The sequence below is a fragment of the Lepisma saccharinum genome, chromosome 6, assembly GCF_977018435.1.
Source record: "Lepisma saccharinum chromosome 6, izLepSacc3.1, whole genome shotgun sequence".
Taxonomy (NCBI): domain Eukaryota; kingdom Metazoa; phylum Arthropoda; class Insecta; order Zygentoma; family Lepismatidae; genus Lepisma; species Lepisma saccharinum.
This window is the reverse complement of record NC_139234.1, coordinates 73,677,772-73,694,866: the sequence shown is the minus strand read 5'-3', so window position 1 is coordinate 73,694,866 and position 17,095 is coordinate 73,677,772. Positions and strand designations below refer to the sequence as shown.

At 35.5% G+C, this 17,095-nt stretch overlaps 1 protein-coding gene across 2 annotated transcripts in view; it reads right to left on the bottom strand.

Moving 5' to 3' along the window:
• The window catches only part of LOC145988883 (atlastin-like), a 112,117-nt gene that overhangs the window by 47,297 nt on the left and 47,725 nt on the right, over positions 1–17,095 (bottom strand). For both annotated transcript variants that reach the window (XM_083124160.1, XM_083124161.1), the window contains exon 8: positions 7,885–8,094. In XM_083124160.1, the coding sequence (XP_082980286.1) occupies positions 7,885–8,094 (210 nt within the window). The remainder of the gene's footprint in view (positions 1–7,884; positions 8,095–17,095) is intronic.

Below are 17,095 nucleotides of genomic sequence, written 5' to 3'. Positions count from 1 at the left end.
AAACAACACACCCAAATGCTCCTTTGTAGCAAATGAAATAAAGGTGGTATGAAAGTCACAAAACATTTAAGCAAAATTTACTATATTTACGACACATACAGTGTATCCTACAATCTTATACATCATCATAAATTCAAATTGAAGGTTTCAACAAGATCAGCTACTAAACCTCTGGCCTTATTTAGGCATGTAAGAATTGAGATAAACCTCTAGGAATATCTGGGAATTTTATAAGATATACTATTCAAAAAAATATTCACTGTCAATTTGGAAATTAAAGATCTTTTGTACAAAATTTATACTTTTCATATTTCTTCTTTCTTCTAAGGTAAACATATTCAACTGTGTTAACCATTCAGAGTAATGTTAGTTATAGTAATTGTTTCTTAAACTTTGTGCATAATAACGTGATAAAAATTTTTGAACTGATTCAACATTTTGAAGATGACCATAATTCATTAGCATATTCAAGAATAAGATGAACTATCGTTTTATACAGGTGTCTTCTTTTTGAAAAACTTTCCATGAGAAAAATATATAACCAAGCATCTTCTTTGCTCTTTTGCAAATTTCTGAAACGTGCTCATCAAATATGACAGAGGAGTCTATTAATATTCCTAAGTCCTTATGACTGTCGCACACTTGGATTCTATTTTGATAAATATAATAGTTGGAGACTATGTAATGAACTTTCTTAGTACATCTTAAAACTTTACACTTTTTCAAGTTAATTTCCATTCCATTAATCTTGCACCAATTTGTATGTCATTCTATCGAGAGCAGCCTGAAGTTGAGTGACATCATTATTTGTTAAAATACTCTTAACATTTTTTATATCATATGCATATGCTAGATTTAAAACATAATGTAACATCATTGATAAAAACAGCAAATAGAATTGGACCAAATGGCGACCCTTGAGGTACTCCACAAAATATTTATTTTCTAGAGGAAATTGTTTCACCAATCTTAACAGAAAAAGTTCTATTTACTAGAAAGTTGGAAAACCATTTCAGAAATCGTGGTGATAATCCCATTTGGTCGAGTTTATAAATTAGTAGCTGATGGCTGACAGTATCAAAGGCTTTAGCCAAGTCAATAAATAAAATATCAGTCTGGGATTACTACGTAATGTTAGATTTAAGAGAGTCTATTAAAACCAATCAATTTGTAATAGTTGACCTTTTCCTAAAAAAAAAAAAAAAAAAAAAAAACATGCTGATTTCCATCAATATATTGTTTAAAAGAGAAAGACAAATAGTCAGCAATTATGTGTTCAAAAACCTTTGCCATGGTATTTAATATAGTAATTGGTCTATAATTATTAATATCATTGACTTTTTCTTCAGTTTTCATTAGTTCTTCATTCTGTTCCTTCAATACAATCAGTTCAGCTTCAAACTAACTAACTAACTAACTCCCTAGCCTTCTTAAACCCGAAGGTTCATGGCTGCAGCAACACAGGCCTTCCATCTTTCCCTATCTTGAGCAAGTTCTATATACTCTTTTCCATCCCTACCGATTTCCCTTAGGTCCATCTCAACGTTGTCCCTCCATCTTCGTCTTGGCCTTCCTACAGGTCTCTTACCATCAGGTTTCCCAACAAGAATCCTGTAAACTCCTCTTTCCTCTCCCATTCGTGCCACATGGCCTGCCCACCTAAGTCTTCTTGATTTAATTATTCTAATAATATCTGGACATGAATACAAATTATGCAGTTCTAAATTATGTAACCTTCTCCACTCACCTGTCTCCTCATCCCTTTTAGGTCCAAAGATTTTCCTAAGGATCTTATTTTCAAATACTCTCAATTTATGTTCCTCTTTCAATGTAAGGGACCAAGTTTCACATCCATATAATACTACAGGCAAAATTACTGTTTTGTATATTTTAACTTTTAGTTTCTTAGATATTAAACGAGAAGACAAAAGTTTATGAAGAGAGAAGTAACATGCATTTCCTGAATTAAGCCTACTTTTTATTTCCTCTTTAATATAATTTTCATTTGTTAATATTACTCCTAAGTATTTGAATTTGGAAACTGGTTCAAACGAGTTGTTATCAATAATTAGATTTTGATTATTACCTAACACTTGGTTTCGGCCTGTAAGCATATATTTAGTTTTCTCTTTGTTAACTTCCAAACCTATCTCTTTAGCAGTTTTGAAAAATATTTTAGCATTATTCTTAATTGTATTCACATCATCCCCCAGTAAGTCTACATCATCTGCATATGCTAACAACTGAGTCACACCATTTAATTTTAGTCCTCCTTTAGTTTCTTTTACCTTCCTAACAGCATATTCTAAGGCAAAATTAAAGAGCAATGGAGATAATGCATCTCCTTGTTTTAACCCATCATGAATTGTAAATTTGTCAGACATATTAATACCCACACGAATTTTACTTTCTGTTTCACTGGTGCATACTTTTATCATACTAACAAGCTTCTTAGGTATTCCAAACTCTACTAATATATTATATAATTTATCTCTTTTGACCGAATCATATGCTTTTTTGAAATCAATGAATAGCTGATAGACATTTTGATTATATTCCCACTTTTTTTCAAGTGTCTGTCTGATGTGAAAAATTTGATCTGTAGTTGATCTGTTATGTTTAAATCCACATTGATAATCACCTATAATTTCATTAGCATATGGGGTTAGTCTTGTTAAAAGAATGTTAGATAATATTTTATATGTTGTTGAGAGTAGAGAAATTCCACGGTAATTATTGCAGTTCATTTTATCACCTTTCTTAAAAACAGGAACAATTATGGATTCTTTCCACTGTTGAGGGATTTCTTCTTTATTCCATATTAAACAAATTAATTTATGAATTTGAGATATTAATGAATTTCCACCATATTTAATTAACTCAGCTGGTATTAAATCAATGCCAGGTGCTTTGTTATTCTTTAGCCTTTTAATAGCATCTTTAACTTCAGTCAAGTTAGGTTCTGGAACTAAAGGTTCTGCTGTGTGTACTTCATTTACTTCTGATTTATCTCCTACATGGACATTTAAAAGGTCATTAAAGTAGTTCTTCCATCTATTTAGAATATCGCTTGGGTCAGCTAGAAATTCACCGTCTTTATCTTTTATCAAGTTTACTTTAGGTTGCCACCCCTTTCTAAACTCATTTACACCTTTATATAAATCTCTGATATTTTTATTTTTGCTGTTTGTTTCAATTTCGTTAATTTTGCTTTTCAAGTAATCTCTTTTTTTACTTCTAAACATGCGGTTAACTTCTCGTTTTATTCTATTATAATTGTTTAGATTTGTATCATCAGAGTTATTTAACCACCTAAGTGTAGCCTGATTTCTTATTTCTATTAGATTATGACATTCATTATCAAACCATGGCTTACTTTTTCTCGGTTTATGGTATCCTATACTTTCTTTAGCTGCTGATTCTATTGCATTACGTATGTGTTCCCAATTCTTATTTATGTCTGTTTCATTTATATTTTCATCATCATTTAAATCCTGCAAAACATCAAATCTATTTGACAGTATAATTTGGTAATCTTTCTTAATTCTTTCATCAGTAAACTTTCCTGTATCAAATTTTAGAACTTTTAGATTTTGTTGCTTATGATTTATCACTGAGAGTCTTTCTCTTAATTTAGCAATTACTAAATAATGGTCACTGGCACAGTCAGCACCTCTATGCGTACGAACGTCAATTATACTAGTATGCCTTCTCTTATCAATGAGAATATGATCTATCTGATTATGAGTTTTACCATCTGGAGAAGACCAGGTATATTTATGGATATCTTTATGTTTAAAAGTGGTACTTTTCACAATTAAATTCTTTGAGGTTGCAAAAGTAATCAATCTTATACCATTATCATTACTTAATTCAAGAGATTGAATGTGATCACTTAAATTCTGCACTGTCGAGATCAATATTGACATAATGTCTTTAACATGGCAGCAACTAAAACATTTACGTTATCTGGATTTGTCCTCCAAGTTGATGTTTTTGATCAATATCATCTTCATCATGATTATCACTATTTATTTCCACTTCTTTAATCAAAAACTCAATATGCTGACCAAGGCAGAATTTATTTTATTTTAAAACATAAAACTAAACGTTACATTTCAACCTTCTAGCAAGGTCTTCTTCAGACTCTGTACCAAATACAAATAAAAAAAGGTACAAAACAGGAAGATATATACACAAAAATCACACCCCTACAGACACAAGATAATAAGAAAGTTGTTTATCTAGCATATCCCTTTCCAGGTGTTCCAGCAGGTGGCCTCCTGTCAACTGTAGTTTTATCTGACAGGCGGTTTTGATAAACATTCCCTTTCATCTGGAATGTGGTTGGACTCCTTATCTCATGCTCTTTTTCCCTTTACTTTCTTTCTTCATTCCTCTTCCTTCTTCTCTCCTCCCACACTCTTGTCCTTTCCACTCTTTCTAACACCTTCTTCCATTCTTTGTTTATCTTCAGTCCCCATTCCAGTTCATTGTGTCTTCTTCACCTTTCTTCTCTATTTCCTTCGCGTCCTTCCATTTTCTCACTAGTACTCTCTTCTCCCTTCATATCTGCTTAGCTTCATCCCACTCTATGTCATGCCCTGTTTCTCTCGTGTGTTTAAATATCGTATTTATCTCTCTCTCTCAAGTCATACATCATCCCTATGTTCTTTCAACCTGTCTTTCATCCTCTTTTTTGTTTCTCCTATATACACACTCTGACATTCTTTATTATTTTCACTATTAATTTCCATATTATCATTGGCATTGCAAGCAGCTACACAATTCATTGCTACGCTCTTGTAAACATTTCATACATTTATAGGTAGATATGTTGTTAACCATAAAAAATTCAACTTCCTTTTTAGAAAGTTTCAAACACGGTTTAACGTGAAACCTTGTATTACACAGACAGCATGCCAATCCCTGTTGCTTTCCATAAATTCCGTTGGAGCAAATTCCACTGTGATCAGAGGCAGACACCATGTTGAATTGTTGTTGAATAATAATAATAATCATAATCACTAACCAAGAAGTGAATTGTGTTTTTGCTTCCTGGTATCTACATAAGGCAATACTGTATATTGTTTTTAGTTTTCACGTAGTGTTTTATCTTTACTTTTATGTATTGGGTATATAATCCCTCTTGCTCATTGTTGTGGCATTTTCTCTTCTTCTCATATTTGTTTGTACAATTGATGTAATATATCCACGGGGTGTAAGGGGTGCTACTTCTATGTAGTGCACCCAATAGTCAACCTCACTTCCACGTAGTACACCCTGGACTTCAGACTGACGAGGCTCTGCCGACTGGCCCCACAGCCAGTATAATTTTGTTTGTGTTGTCCTGTGTTATGTCCTTATTTGTTCTGAATGCTCCTTTACAGTCTCAGCTTTTAACAAAAGTCAGAAGATTTTAATATTTTATGATTTTAGTTATGCAACGTTAGATTTGTTATGTGTAACGATAAGGGGCTGGACCCCATATAATGTGACGGGTGCAAAATAGCCTTAGTGCTGACGCACCCAAAATTTTAAATTCAAATTCAAATGTATCCACTGTGATGTTCCCTCCTGCCTTCAGTAGTTCAGCATTTATGTTAACGTCTCCTAGGGCTTTATTATTCCTTAGTTCTTCAATTGCTTCTTTGACCTCTTTTCTCAAAGGGGTTTTGGTTTGTCAGTTCTGATTAATCTGTGTCCTCCATTTGCATGTCCTTTTCTTCTCCCTCTTCTACCATAAAGCTTCTTTCTTCCTCACTATTTCCCATGTGCTCATTCTCTTGTTCATTATTATCTCCATTCAACAGTACACTAAAGTATGCCTTCCTTGTCTCCCATCAGATTGCTCTCTTTATCTTTACAGAAGGCAAGTTAGACTCCTACAAACATTAACTAACTCTCTAGCCTCCTTAAACCCGAAGGTACAATATTGTATATGGCTGCAGCAACACAAGCCTTCCATCTGTCCCTATTCTCGGCAAGATCATTCCAATTTTTGCCATCCTTACCAATTTCCTTTAGGTCCATCTCAATGTAATCCCTCCATCTTCGTCTTGGCCTTCCTACAGGTCTCCACTAGGGATGGACAGTATTGGAAATTTGATATCATGATATACCGTCAAGAAAATATCATCACATACGATACAATACAATATTTTATCCATATCGTGATATCAGCTATATATCATCTCCATGATATACAGAAGGTTGTTCGCTTTATATCCGACCATATTCGATTCGGTGCTGCCACCTGGCGTATCATGCTGGAACTATGGGTCTGCTGGCAGGAGCAGTGTTGTGTCTGACCTTGTAGGTCCGTGAGTGTTGGCAGTGAATGTTATCAAATGGCGCCAAAAATCAACCGGTATTGGGAGGGTTGCGTAATGGCCCTTTTCCATGCTAAGTTTTCATACGTACAGTGTCGGGAGAATGGGTTAACACTCGAGGTGACTACTGCGAAAACTATTGTGGCCCGTTACACACAACAGGCTCTCCTTGCGAAACATTCACCCACGAAAACCACCAGGAGAAGGGCTGCAAGCAAAGTGTCACATGTAGTGCTAAGGGGGATCCGTTGATTGGCGTGCCAAGAAAATCCCCCGACTCAATGTGATATGGCGGGTTCCAAATGGAAGAAAGTTGTCACAATGGATGAATCATATGTCCATCTTACTGCTGGTGGTCACATTTGGGCGATCACATACCGTGACATTGATGGCAAGGAGCGCAGCAAATTTGTTCGTCGGTGCAGGGAAAGTTTCCCTCGTGGCTTTATGGTTGTGACGGAATTCGGATATGAGGGTAAGTTGATGATATGCAAGGTGGACAAAAACGTGAAGGTGAATGCCAGATACTTCCAAGACTCCATTCTGACACCTATCTATTGGAGAGACATCCCACAATTGTATGGAATGGATGCGAACCAGGTGATGATCCATATGGACAAGGCTTCGAGTCATACCGCCAGAACATCACTACGTTTTTATCAGGAAATGGCAGAGGAATTAGGAATTTGTGTCATTCCGTTTGAAGACATTCCTGTGAAAAGCCCAGATGCCAGTCCAATGGATTTTTGCACATTTGGACTGTTGAAACGACATCTTCAACATCTCCGCCCACATACCCTGGATGGTCTATGGAAAGCTTGCAGGGAGGAGTAGGACAGAATTCCCATGCCTGTCCTGTGCCGGAGCTTGCTGCAATGGAAACTGCGATGCCGAACGATATCAACAATGCTGGGGGTCCAATAGAACATGATCGGTGGTGGCGGCGTGGTATCTCTTAAGGTGAGTACCCGTCAAAAATGGTCAGATATAAAGTGAACAACCTCTGTATATGGCCAAATATCATGATGACATTCGCAGACATGATATATATCACCAAAATATCATGACGATATATCGCAGACATGATATTTATCGCGAAAATATCATCATGATATATCATCTAGTTCATATCGCCTACACGATATTATTTTCAATGTTGTGATATATGTCTGGATGATATATCACCCAACACTAGTCTCCACTTATATTGTTTACCACCCATAAACATGGTGGTAAATAATAATACTAGGCAAATTCTTGGGTATGCCTGAGCCCCTAGGACCCATATTAAGTTCGCACCACTGTTTAGGTCTATTTCAATTTCATTTAGCTGTTCGAAATTGCAGTCTCCACATGTCACCCACGACTACTATTGGAGGTGGCCATGTTGCTGTTCATCGCACGCATTTATCTTGCCATTTACAAACTTCTAAAGCCACACAGGCATTCCTGACATGTCAGCCAATGCATTACCAATCTTTATGAAAACAGACAAGAAAAACTTGACAAAAATAAAACTTGAAAAAAAAAATGGAAGTATTCATTCACTTACCTTGCATAAGTTATTTCTGAATAATTCTGTGCTCTTCTCTTGCTCTGCATTCAAGTTCGCACTCTCTTTATTGAAGTACAATAATGCCTTGTCCCAGTTGTCCTCATGCTCCTTTACAATTGTGGACATCGCAACTGATGGGGTGAAACCAGAAATGTACAAAAATCTTGCATTTGTAGAAATTTTTTCCAGTTTCGTCTCCAAAACAATCTAGAATGTAGAATTCATAATAATAGGATAAAACTCAAATGATGAAATCATAACATCTGCATTAAATCATAGGAGATATACAGTGCTATTCACTGTCAAGTCGTCCATGGAGCGGCAGCTAGAGCACCAGGCAATGAGATTGCATCTGCCTGCATTTAGACCCACAGCTGTATGCTGACCTTGGCACTGTATGCATCAGTGCTTCAGTATTCAGATAACTGGTGTCCAGTTTGCACGTGTTTGTGAAGTGTTTTACATTGTTTTAATTTATGTACTGTATTTACGCATGTATAATGCGCACCCTGGTTTTTGATGGGGAAAGGTGACAAACAATTATGTCTCATATATAATGCGCAGTACAATCCAGGTTTAAGAAATTGCTTTATTATTTGTAGTTCTTAAAGCTGTTGCTATGCCGATCAAGAGTGAATGACATCATACTTATTAAATGAGTCACATGTTGCTATGTGGACCAAGAAGAGAATATCCTCTTGTGTAAACAATAAGCCACCAACCCATGCCACCTCCCCCCTCTCCCTCCACTGTGTTTAGCATCCCAAAGCTTTCACTCTTTAACCACCTTATTTATTCTGTAATTGTAGAAAGTGAGATGAAAATTACCTTATGGTTTTGCAGTGCTCAGGAAGTTATTTTCTATTATTTCTCGCCCAATTTTCTATTATTTCTCGCTGATAGGCATCCCATGTGTGCTTTCCTTGGTGTGTCAGAACATTACATTACAGAGTGAAAAATCATGGCAAATGGCTTTTAAACTTTTATACATGGTTTTCTCTTACCTTCTTTATTCTTTCTAAAAAAAAACTTCAAAATATATACTTTTTCTGTGATTAACGTAACATTTGTACGAGGCACATTCAGGATGCTCAAACTAGCAGTTGGCAGCACCAGATTTCTTCCATTAAGGCATTTACACATTCCTTATATATCATATTATTTGGCCAGTAATACATTTTAATTATTATTTTCTTTTTCCTTGTGTTTTCTTTCATCCAAAGTACCATAAAAATCAGAACGTTCCTTCATTTTCTGATAAACTTATTTCAACTGCATTGCACATTGCTGTCGCCATCTTCAATGCAATACTGTTGCCATATTCAAAATCTACAGAATTCAAGCTTTACAATGATATATAACATGATAGGATTTCGTAAACATGAAAAATCAATGCAAGTGTCACAAAATCATGAAATGACCATGTAGTTTCATATTGGCTGTCCAAATTATACTGTGCATAATACGCACCACAGTTTTTGGGGACAAAAATTTTGGAAAAAAGTGCGCCTTATACATGAGTAAATATGGTATTACTGGTGCTTTTCTACAGTAAAATTTAAAAGGACTCTTATGTCATTAAGGAATTTTTGTAGGGAAGTTACAAGGCATTTTGGAGCAGAATTCCAAGATTCTCCTGTTCCACACACAGACAGTATTCGAAAACTTGGAAACAAATTTAGGGAAACAGGGAAGAAACTAGACGACGACGTTGGAGCACTATTGAAACATACAGAGTGCATGAGTAGAATTGGCATGGAAAATATATGAAGGAAAAACATCTCTGAAAGTTATAATTTTAAACATGTATTGAAAATTCCAGAAACAAGAGCAAAGTAATACTTTATAGATGGAACTTATTCAATGAAGCCACCTTCAGCTTCAATCAAGGCCTCTAGACAACCCTGGAAGCGAGAACAGGCAAATTTTGCAACCTCAGGAGACAAATCTTGAAATACCTGGCAGAGTCTCTTCCTCAGCTCATCTTTATTGTTACAGGCAGTCTCAGTAGTGATCCTTTCAACCGCACCCTACACATAATGGTCAAGAGGATTGCAGTTAGGTGAATTTGGAGGCCACATATCAGGGTTAACATGGTCAAAAAAAGGTATCCTTGAGCCACTTCTGAGTTTTCCTGGCTGTGTGTGCTGGTACAGAATCTTGTTGGAACACGTATGGTCTTCCTGCAGCAACTTCTTCAATCCAAGGCTTGACAAAAGTCACCCGAAAATCTCACAGTGTTCTCAGAATGACCCAGACAATGAATGAAATCTCACAGATTGGGATGGAGGACTTATTTCCTGTTACTCCGTTACGGAGCATAGGGCCTCAACGAAGCATCGCCAACGGACTCTGTTTCCAGCCATCTCCCTTATCTCATTCCAGGTCTTTCCTGCTTCCCATATTTCTTGCTCTATTGTCCTTCTCCAATTCATTCTTGGACTTTCTCTCCTACGTTGTCCTTGTGGGTTCCAGCTCAATGCTTGTCTTTCTATTGTCGATGGATCTTTCCTCAATGTGTGGCCAATCCACTTCCACTTTCTTCTTTTGATCTGTATTGCCACCGGTTCCTCTTGTGTACGTTTCCATAGATCTTCATTTGAGATAATATCTGGTCAATATATTCCCGGAAGTTCCCTTAGACATCTATTTATGAATGTCTGTAGGTCTTTAGTAATTTTCTTTGTTACTTTCCAAGTTTCACATCCATAAAAGAGAACTGACTTCACGTTAGTTCTAAAAATTTGCAGCTTAGTTGTTATTGAAATTTTTCTGGCTTTCCAAACTTTATATAACTGAATAAATGCCACATTTGCTTTCCTAATTCTCGATCTAGCATCTTGTTCTGTTCCCCCTGTATTTGTCACCAAACTCCCCAGATAATTTAATACTTCTGAAAAATGTTATTTCCATCTATTGAGCTGATTTTTCTTGTTCGTAAGGAGTACTCCATCTTTATTTCTCACTGGGCGATTCCGTGTAGTTTTCTTTTGAGACAAGATCTTTGTAATTTGGTATACTTACTTCATATTTCCCTCATTTACTGCTTTTCTGCCTTCCCGGCTAACTCGCTGGTCCATTTTCTATGGTCAGCTCACGCACTATATTGCACTTCATGATCCTTTTTCCTATATTCTTCTTGTAATTCTGCTTTCTTTTTCCTAGTTTTACACATATTCATCTTTTGCTTAATGTGTTTCCTTTCTTCTATTTTCCACAAAGTTTCCTCTAACATCCAGTTCTTTTTCTTAGATGGATTGAGGGGTTGTTGTCAATGAGTTGCTGCACATTTGAAATGAAAATGTTATTTTTCACCTTCTGTTCAGCTCGATTTTGTGTCATTCTGGCAGCCACAGTTTCCACATCAAAGTCTGAATCCACCAACTGCTTCCTAATTCTCTGAATTGTCCTTAATGGCAACTTCAACTTGTCTACGATGTCGTTGTTGGTCATCCAGGTGCAGATAGAGTAGACTATCACCTTCCTTCTCCACTCCTCGAGCCACTCATAATCATCCAATCTGTTTGCTGTCTGCATTGTTTGAAGTCTTACTGATAACTGAGAATCTTGAATGAAAAACATGGATCAAGAAAAATCTTCTATTATCTGTAATTTCCTGTTTAAACTTGTGCCAATTCTACTCATGCACCCTGTATGTCTCAAAAATCCCTCTGGCGCCTTGCCCAATGAAACAAATATTTTCATGACATCTTGCGTGGTGAGCTACCGAGCTTTTAAACCTGAAGCCAGAAGCCTTTAAACAATGCTGTAAATGTGTGGAAGCAGGAGGACATTTCCAACAGCTCTTGTATAAAGGTATGTGCTAATTTTAATTGTAACTGTCAATATAATTGTACGAGCTTTTACGCGAATGTTGCATCCAGTTTGCCGGAAGATGGGCTCTCACTGCTCAGAGTGCTGTCCACGGCTCCACGGGTGACTTGACCATGAAAAGCACTGTATCATAAGTGTCTGATCAAAAAGAAGTGAACAAACCAAAATATACTTTTTAAATACATGTACTACTTGCTATTTTGAATAGATTAGAAATAGGGTGCAAATTAATAAGGGAACGTCAGCTATCTCTGTAAACAGTCAAATTAATTTATAACATAACTCTTTTGTAGAGTTGCAAGAATGCCAGCTGTTTTGAAGGGACGGTTTTTTTCCGATAAAAAGCTGGCTTTTTTGAAGGAAAAAAACTGGAAATTTTGGCTTTTTTAGCTTTTTACCAATTACAGCTAACCTATATCACTTGAAGTTACTGTTATGAGTTTAGAGGTTTGTAGAGACATATTTTACAACTAGCTAAAATAAATTTACATAATGTAGCAGTAAAGAGGCAGATATTGGCCAATCCCAGTGGACACATATTGCATAGTGGTTCAGATACCATTTTAACCCTAGCTTACCAGGGAGGGAATTGCAGACACAAAACCTCTATTATTTATATTTTTCAACTGTTTGTTAATAAATTACATTCGTTTCTTAGGATGTTCCCAATATTTCTTTATTACTTTTATTTATAAAAACATAAATGTACTTAATGTAATTAGGAGGCAAAATGCACTTGGTGGGCATATCAGGCGCCATCTTTGAATGTGTCTCATTCAAGACACTCATGCCAGTGACAGTGTGCAATTGGTTGGTTATGATGGGAATTATTGTAATTATCATATTTAATAAACAACTGCACTTCTGCAAACTAAAAAACATTAATAAAAATTATTATGGATTTTGTGAGTTTTAGTGAATGATAAAATATATGTGAGAGACTCATGAAATAATTGGTAATTTTTTATTAATGATAGCATGTTCTGTAATTATTATAATTAATAAATAACTGCACATATATAATAAGCAAAGGAAGTAGTGATTCAATTATAAAATGGTTTCTTGTGTGGTCTCACCCCGGTATGTAAGTTTCTCATACGGCACGGGTAAGCTAGGGTTAAAACTAAATGTGAAGTCCTAATGAGCACATCTGAACATGAACTTGACTTAAAACAGGCTTTTACATGCTTGTGTCTCAATTTAAATCATGATGTCATAAAATATGAAACAAATGTTAGTATCAAAATATTCGATGTTTTGGGACAATTAAAAATCTTTACTGTTCACAACACATATGCAGATGTATACGTATTACGTGAATGTGTGTATATATCCTGCTTAACGGAGCTTTGAGACGGAAGCGACACGTGGCTTTTGGAAACCAACCCTTAGAAGTAAATGCAACCTTTCGAACTGAAGCAACATAAGCTGCAAGTGTCGCTTGTCACTTGGCCTGTGCCGTTTTCTCAGGGAACTTTCAGACCGAAGCAACAAGTGGCATGTGTCACTTGAAAGCAGTAATCCAGTAATCCATTCAACCTTTTGAATTGAAATGTGACAATAAGCTAAACATGTCACTTGCATGTTGCTCGGACTATACTGCTTTCTCAATGGCATGCATCGTGCATGGTTGCAACGGTCTGTTTTTCTTACATGCACAGTGAATGTTTTGCTTTCGTATACTGAAGAAGTCTGTGTCGCTTGTTATCTGTGACTTCAGTCTGAAAGCTCCTTCTATGGCATGCATCATGTCGCCTCGGTCTTGTTTGTGCATGCGTGGTGGATGCTTGCTTATAAACTGAAGGTGTCCATGTCACTTGTCACTTCAATATGACCCCCCCCTCCCCACCTGCACTGTCATGTGTTGCTTTGTCTAAATATTTGCTATACTTATCAAGATTGTTAGCTACTTCATCAGAGATTGAGATTTCATTTAGCATGTAAATCACAGACAACAATTGCAAGTACTATTGATGGAAAAGGCCTGCATTTTGATAGAATGTTCCTTTTATAATCATGAATGGGCCTCTGGAATGAAATAAAGTAATGCTGTTGCCTTGTAATAAGAAGGGATCTGAGGTTCAATCCTCAGTGGAGGCAGAGTGCTCCGGATCTCATTTCAAACTGTAGGTCCACTCCAGATTTAATTTATAGATTTTTTTCTTCCATTTGCAGCCAGTCTTATTTGCTTCTACTTCAGTTTTAGTGCCAGTGATTTTCAACCGCCGGGCCGCAAAATTTCCATTGCACCCAGGGGTTGACGACAAATTTAAAACTAATTTTGTATTTAACAGCAAGTATATACATATTTGAACTCTAATTATATCATAGTTGATATATTAATATTAATTAAGGGTGCATATTAATTTCCATATAACTTTAAAGTTCAGAAATGTATTTACGAGCGAAATTGTTGGGATCAGTGCATCGACTTGTAAGAAATAAATTTACTGAGCTGTGGTCTCAGAAAGGTTGAGAACCACTGCAACAAACAGCCAAAATACATCACTAGTTGCTTCATAACCAGGTTTAGCAGCCATTTAACCAAATTGTACATAATGTACTGGAAAGCCAGAATACAAATATATATTATTGAACACAAAATTTAATGTAAAGAGATTTGATACTAGATTTTCAAAAGGTAGAGCAGAATTTTATTTTTTGCTTCATGTACGTGTTCATATAACAATCATATCATACTATTAGGTTCTACTAAAAACACATACCAAACTACTCTAGTTATGCGAATATGCTTATACTACATAGATATATTTAATAAGCCTACCAAAATATGAAGATAACACTCGGAAAGAACCGCCCATTCAAAATAGGCAGTTTTCTTGAAAACACTGTTTTTGTCTAGCTACGAATTTCATACTGTAAATTGTATTTTATATTTAGAAATGAGTGTCTATTTTACAGTAGGGAGATAAACAAAAACCATGGAACAGGAAAAAACTGAGAACTGCTGTATTTTCATTAATTTGAGACACTTTTGTGAAAAAAGCTGAAAAAAAAAGCCCAACCAAAAATGCCATGGAAAAAACACAGTTCTTTTCCCAAAAATGCCAGTTTTTTTTTCGACCACTTCCAACTCTACTCTTTTGTGATGGAATGGTTATTGTAACATATTATGAAGCCATAATCTTTGTTCCTGTATCTGTTTCATCAAATCACCATTCATCCTCAATTTCTCAATTATCCTAGAGAGGTTACTAAGGTACACAACTTAGGGCAGGAAAGTGTCACACTGTAACGTGATCCAAGTTTTCCCTCTTTGCTTATTGTATTTCAATGGTAAGCAAACTATAAATAATAATATAAAAAGATGTACTGCGTACTGCTTGTAACTGTCAGTATCAGAAAATTTACAAGTGTTGGATATTTTTACGAGATGAATACACATAAATATGTTTTAACTAAACAGATATGACAAAACTATAATTTTTAGTAACAGAAAGTAAAGACATTTCCTGATTGTGCAAATGCATTGAATACAGTGCTAAATAGAATAGAGGCAGGGAAAATGTTGTTATCTCTTTGGAGTGAAAGTTTTAATTGGCAAGAAGTATTAAACATAATTTAAAAATAAAGTAATGCATGAAGGGGATACATGATTAAGGTACCATTCAGTGAACAGCAAAAAAATTACAACTCAATAAACTGTGAAAATAAAACACACTATAATTTTGACAGTGGCACAAAATGGTTGCAATGGTTTAACCACATATATTGGAATGTCAGAGTGAGGAAGAATTGAAAGCAGCTGAGCACATAAAGACATTCATCAAACTCCACATTTAGTTAATTTCACAAATATTTTGAAACAAAATTATTTCATTTAATTATTACAGTTCATGTTCAACTAATGTTATTGCTAGGGGCATGCATATTTCGTTTTTGATGAAAACATGAAATGTGAGGAAACACATTGTAATGTTAATTTCTCATGTTTTTGAAAGGTGTGAGGTGTATTCAGATATCATATTTTGTCACAAAATAATGCGAAATGAAGTGCAAAATGCAAAATAAGCTCTTAAAACATGAAATTTAGAGTTTATTTACCGACACGACACCTTCTGATGCCTGAATTATTCTGCGAGTTATGAAAATCACAAAAAAATAATTAATTCTGCTGTAAAAATTTGAGAAGCAAATAATGGACTCCTATACACAGGAAAAACTTAGTACTTTGATAAGCTATATAAATTTGCTATTAGTTAATTTTGTGTAATAAGTATAGTTTTAAAATCAAATTTAGGTTTTTATTCACCATTTTAGCACCGAAATGCCATTTTATTTACTGCTTTTGATCCTGAAATATGGCTAGTTTTTGTACCGATATCTTGATCTTTTATTCACCATAAATATATGGCTCTAGTCATTGCCATTGTGAAACCCGCACAATTCAGAAAAGTATCAGCAAGTATTGGTGATTAAAATTCAACAAATACTTTCTGATACAGATTCATCGGCATCGGTATTGGTTCAGCACTAATTTAAAGCAGAAATTTACTAAATTTTATAATAAAAATAAAACACCTTTTGACGAAGTTTTCTTCAGCTGGGTTTTACTAAAAAAGCCTGCATGATGAAAACCTTGATCAGGATGCTAGGGAATGTGCTGTCTGTTGCATCTCCTGACTGGGACATGTTCGGATGAACACCTCCACTGGAGCGATTTGTGTTTGAACCAAACAATGCTCCATGGCAGATTGATTGCAAGCTTTGCAGCTCCCTAAGCATGGGACATTATGCACGTATGCCTTAATTTGGACACACATGGTGTTTGGTTAGTTTTCATGTGCATAGGTCGTCTTCCATTATTCTACCCGGCATTCTGTAAGTAAGCTCTATAAGCGAAAGGTTAGTTTTTATGAGACATGGGTGCTGACCTTGTGGCCAATCCCCACTCCTTTGGGGTATAGTCCCTTGGCTGGCATTCACTTAACTTCGGGCATTCACTCACCCTTACCCTCCTCCATATGCTGGATTGCTCAGGAGTAGGGATGGACGACATTGGAAATTTGATGGACGACATTGGATCAAGAAAATATCATCACAGACGATATGATATGATATCTTTTCTGTATCATGATATCGGTGATACATCGTCTCCATGATATATAGTGCAAAATATCATGATGATATATCATTAACATGATATATATCACTAAAATATCATGATGATACATCAACAACATGATATATATCGCTAAAATATCATGACGATACATCAATATGATATATATCACCAAATATCATGACAACATATCGGCAACAAGATATATATTGCCAAATATTGTAACGATATATCGCCAACATGATATAAATCACAAAATAACATGATGATATATCGCCGACACAATGTATA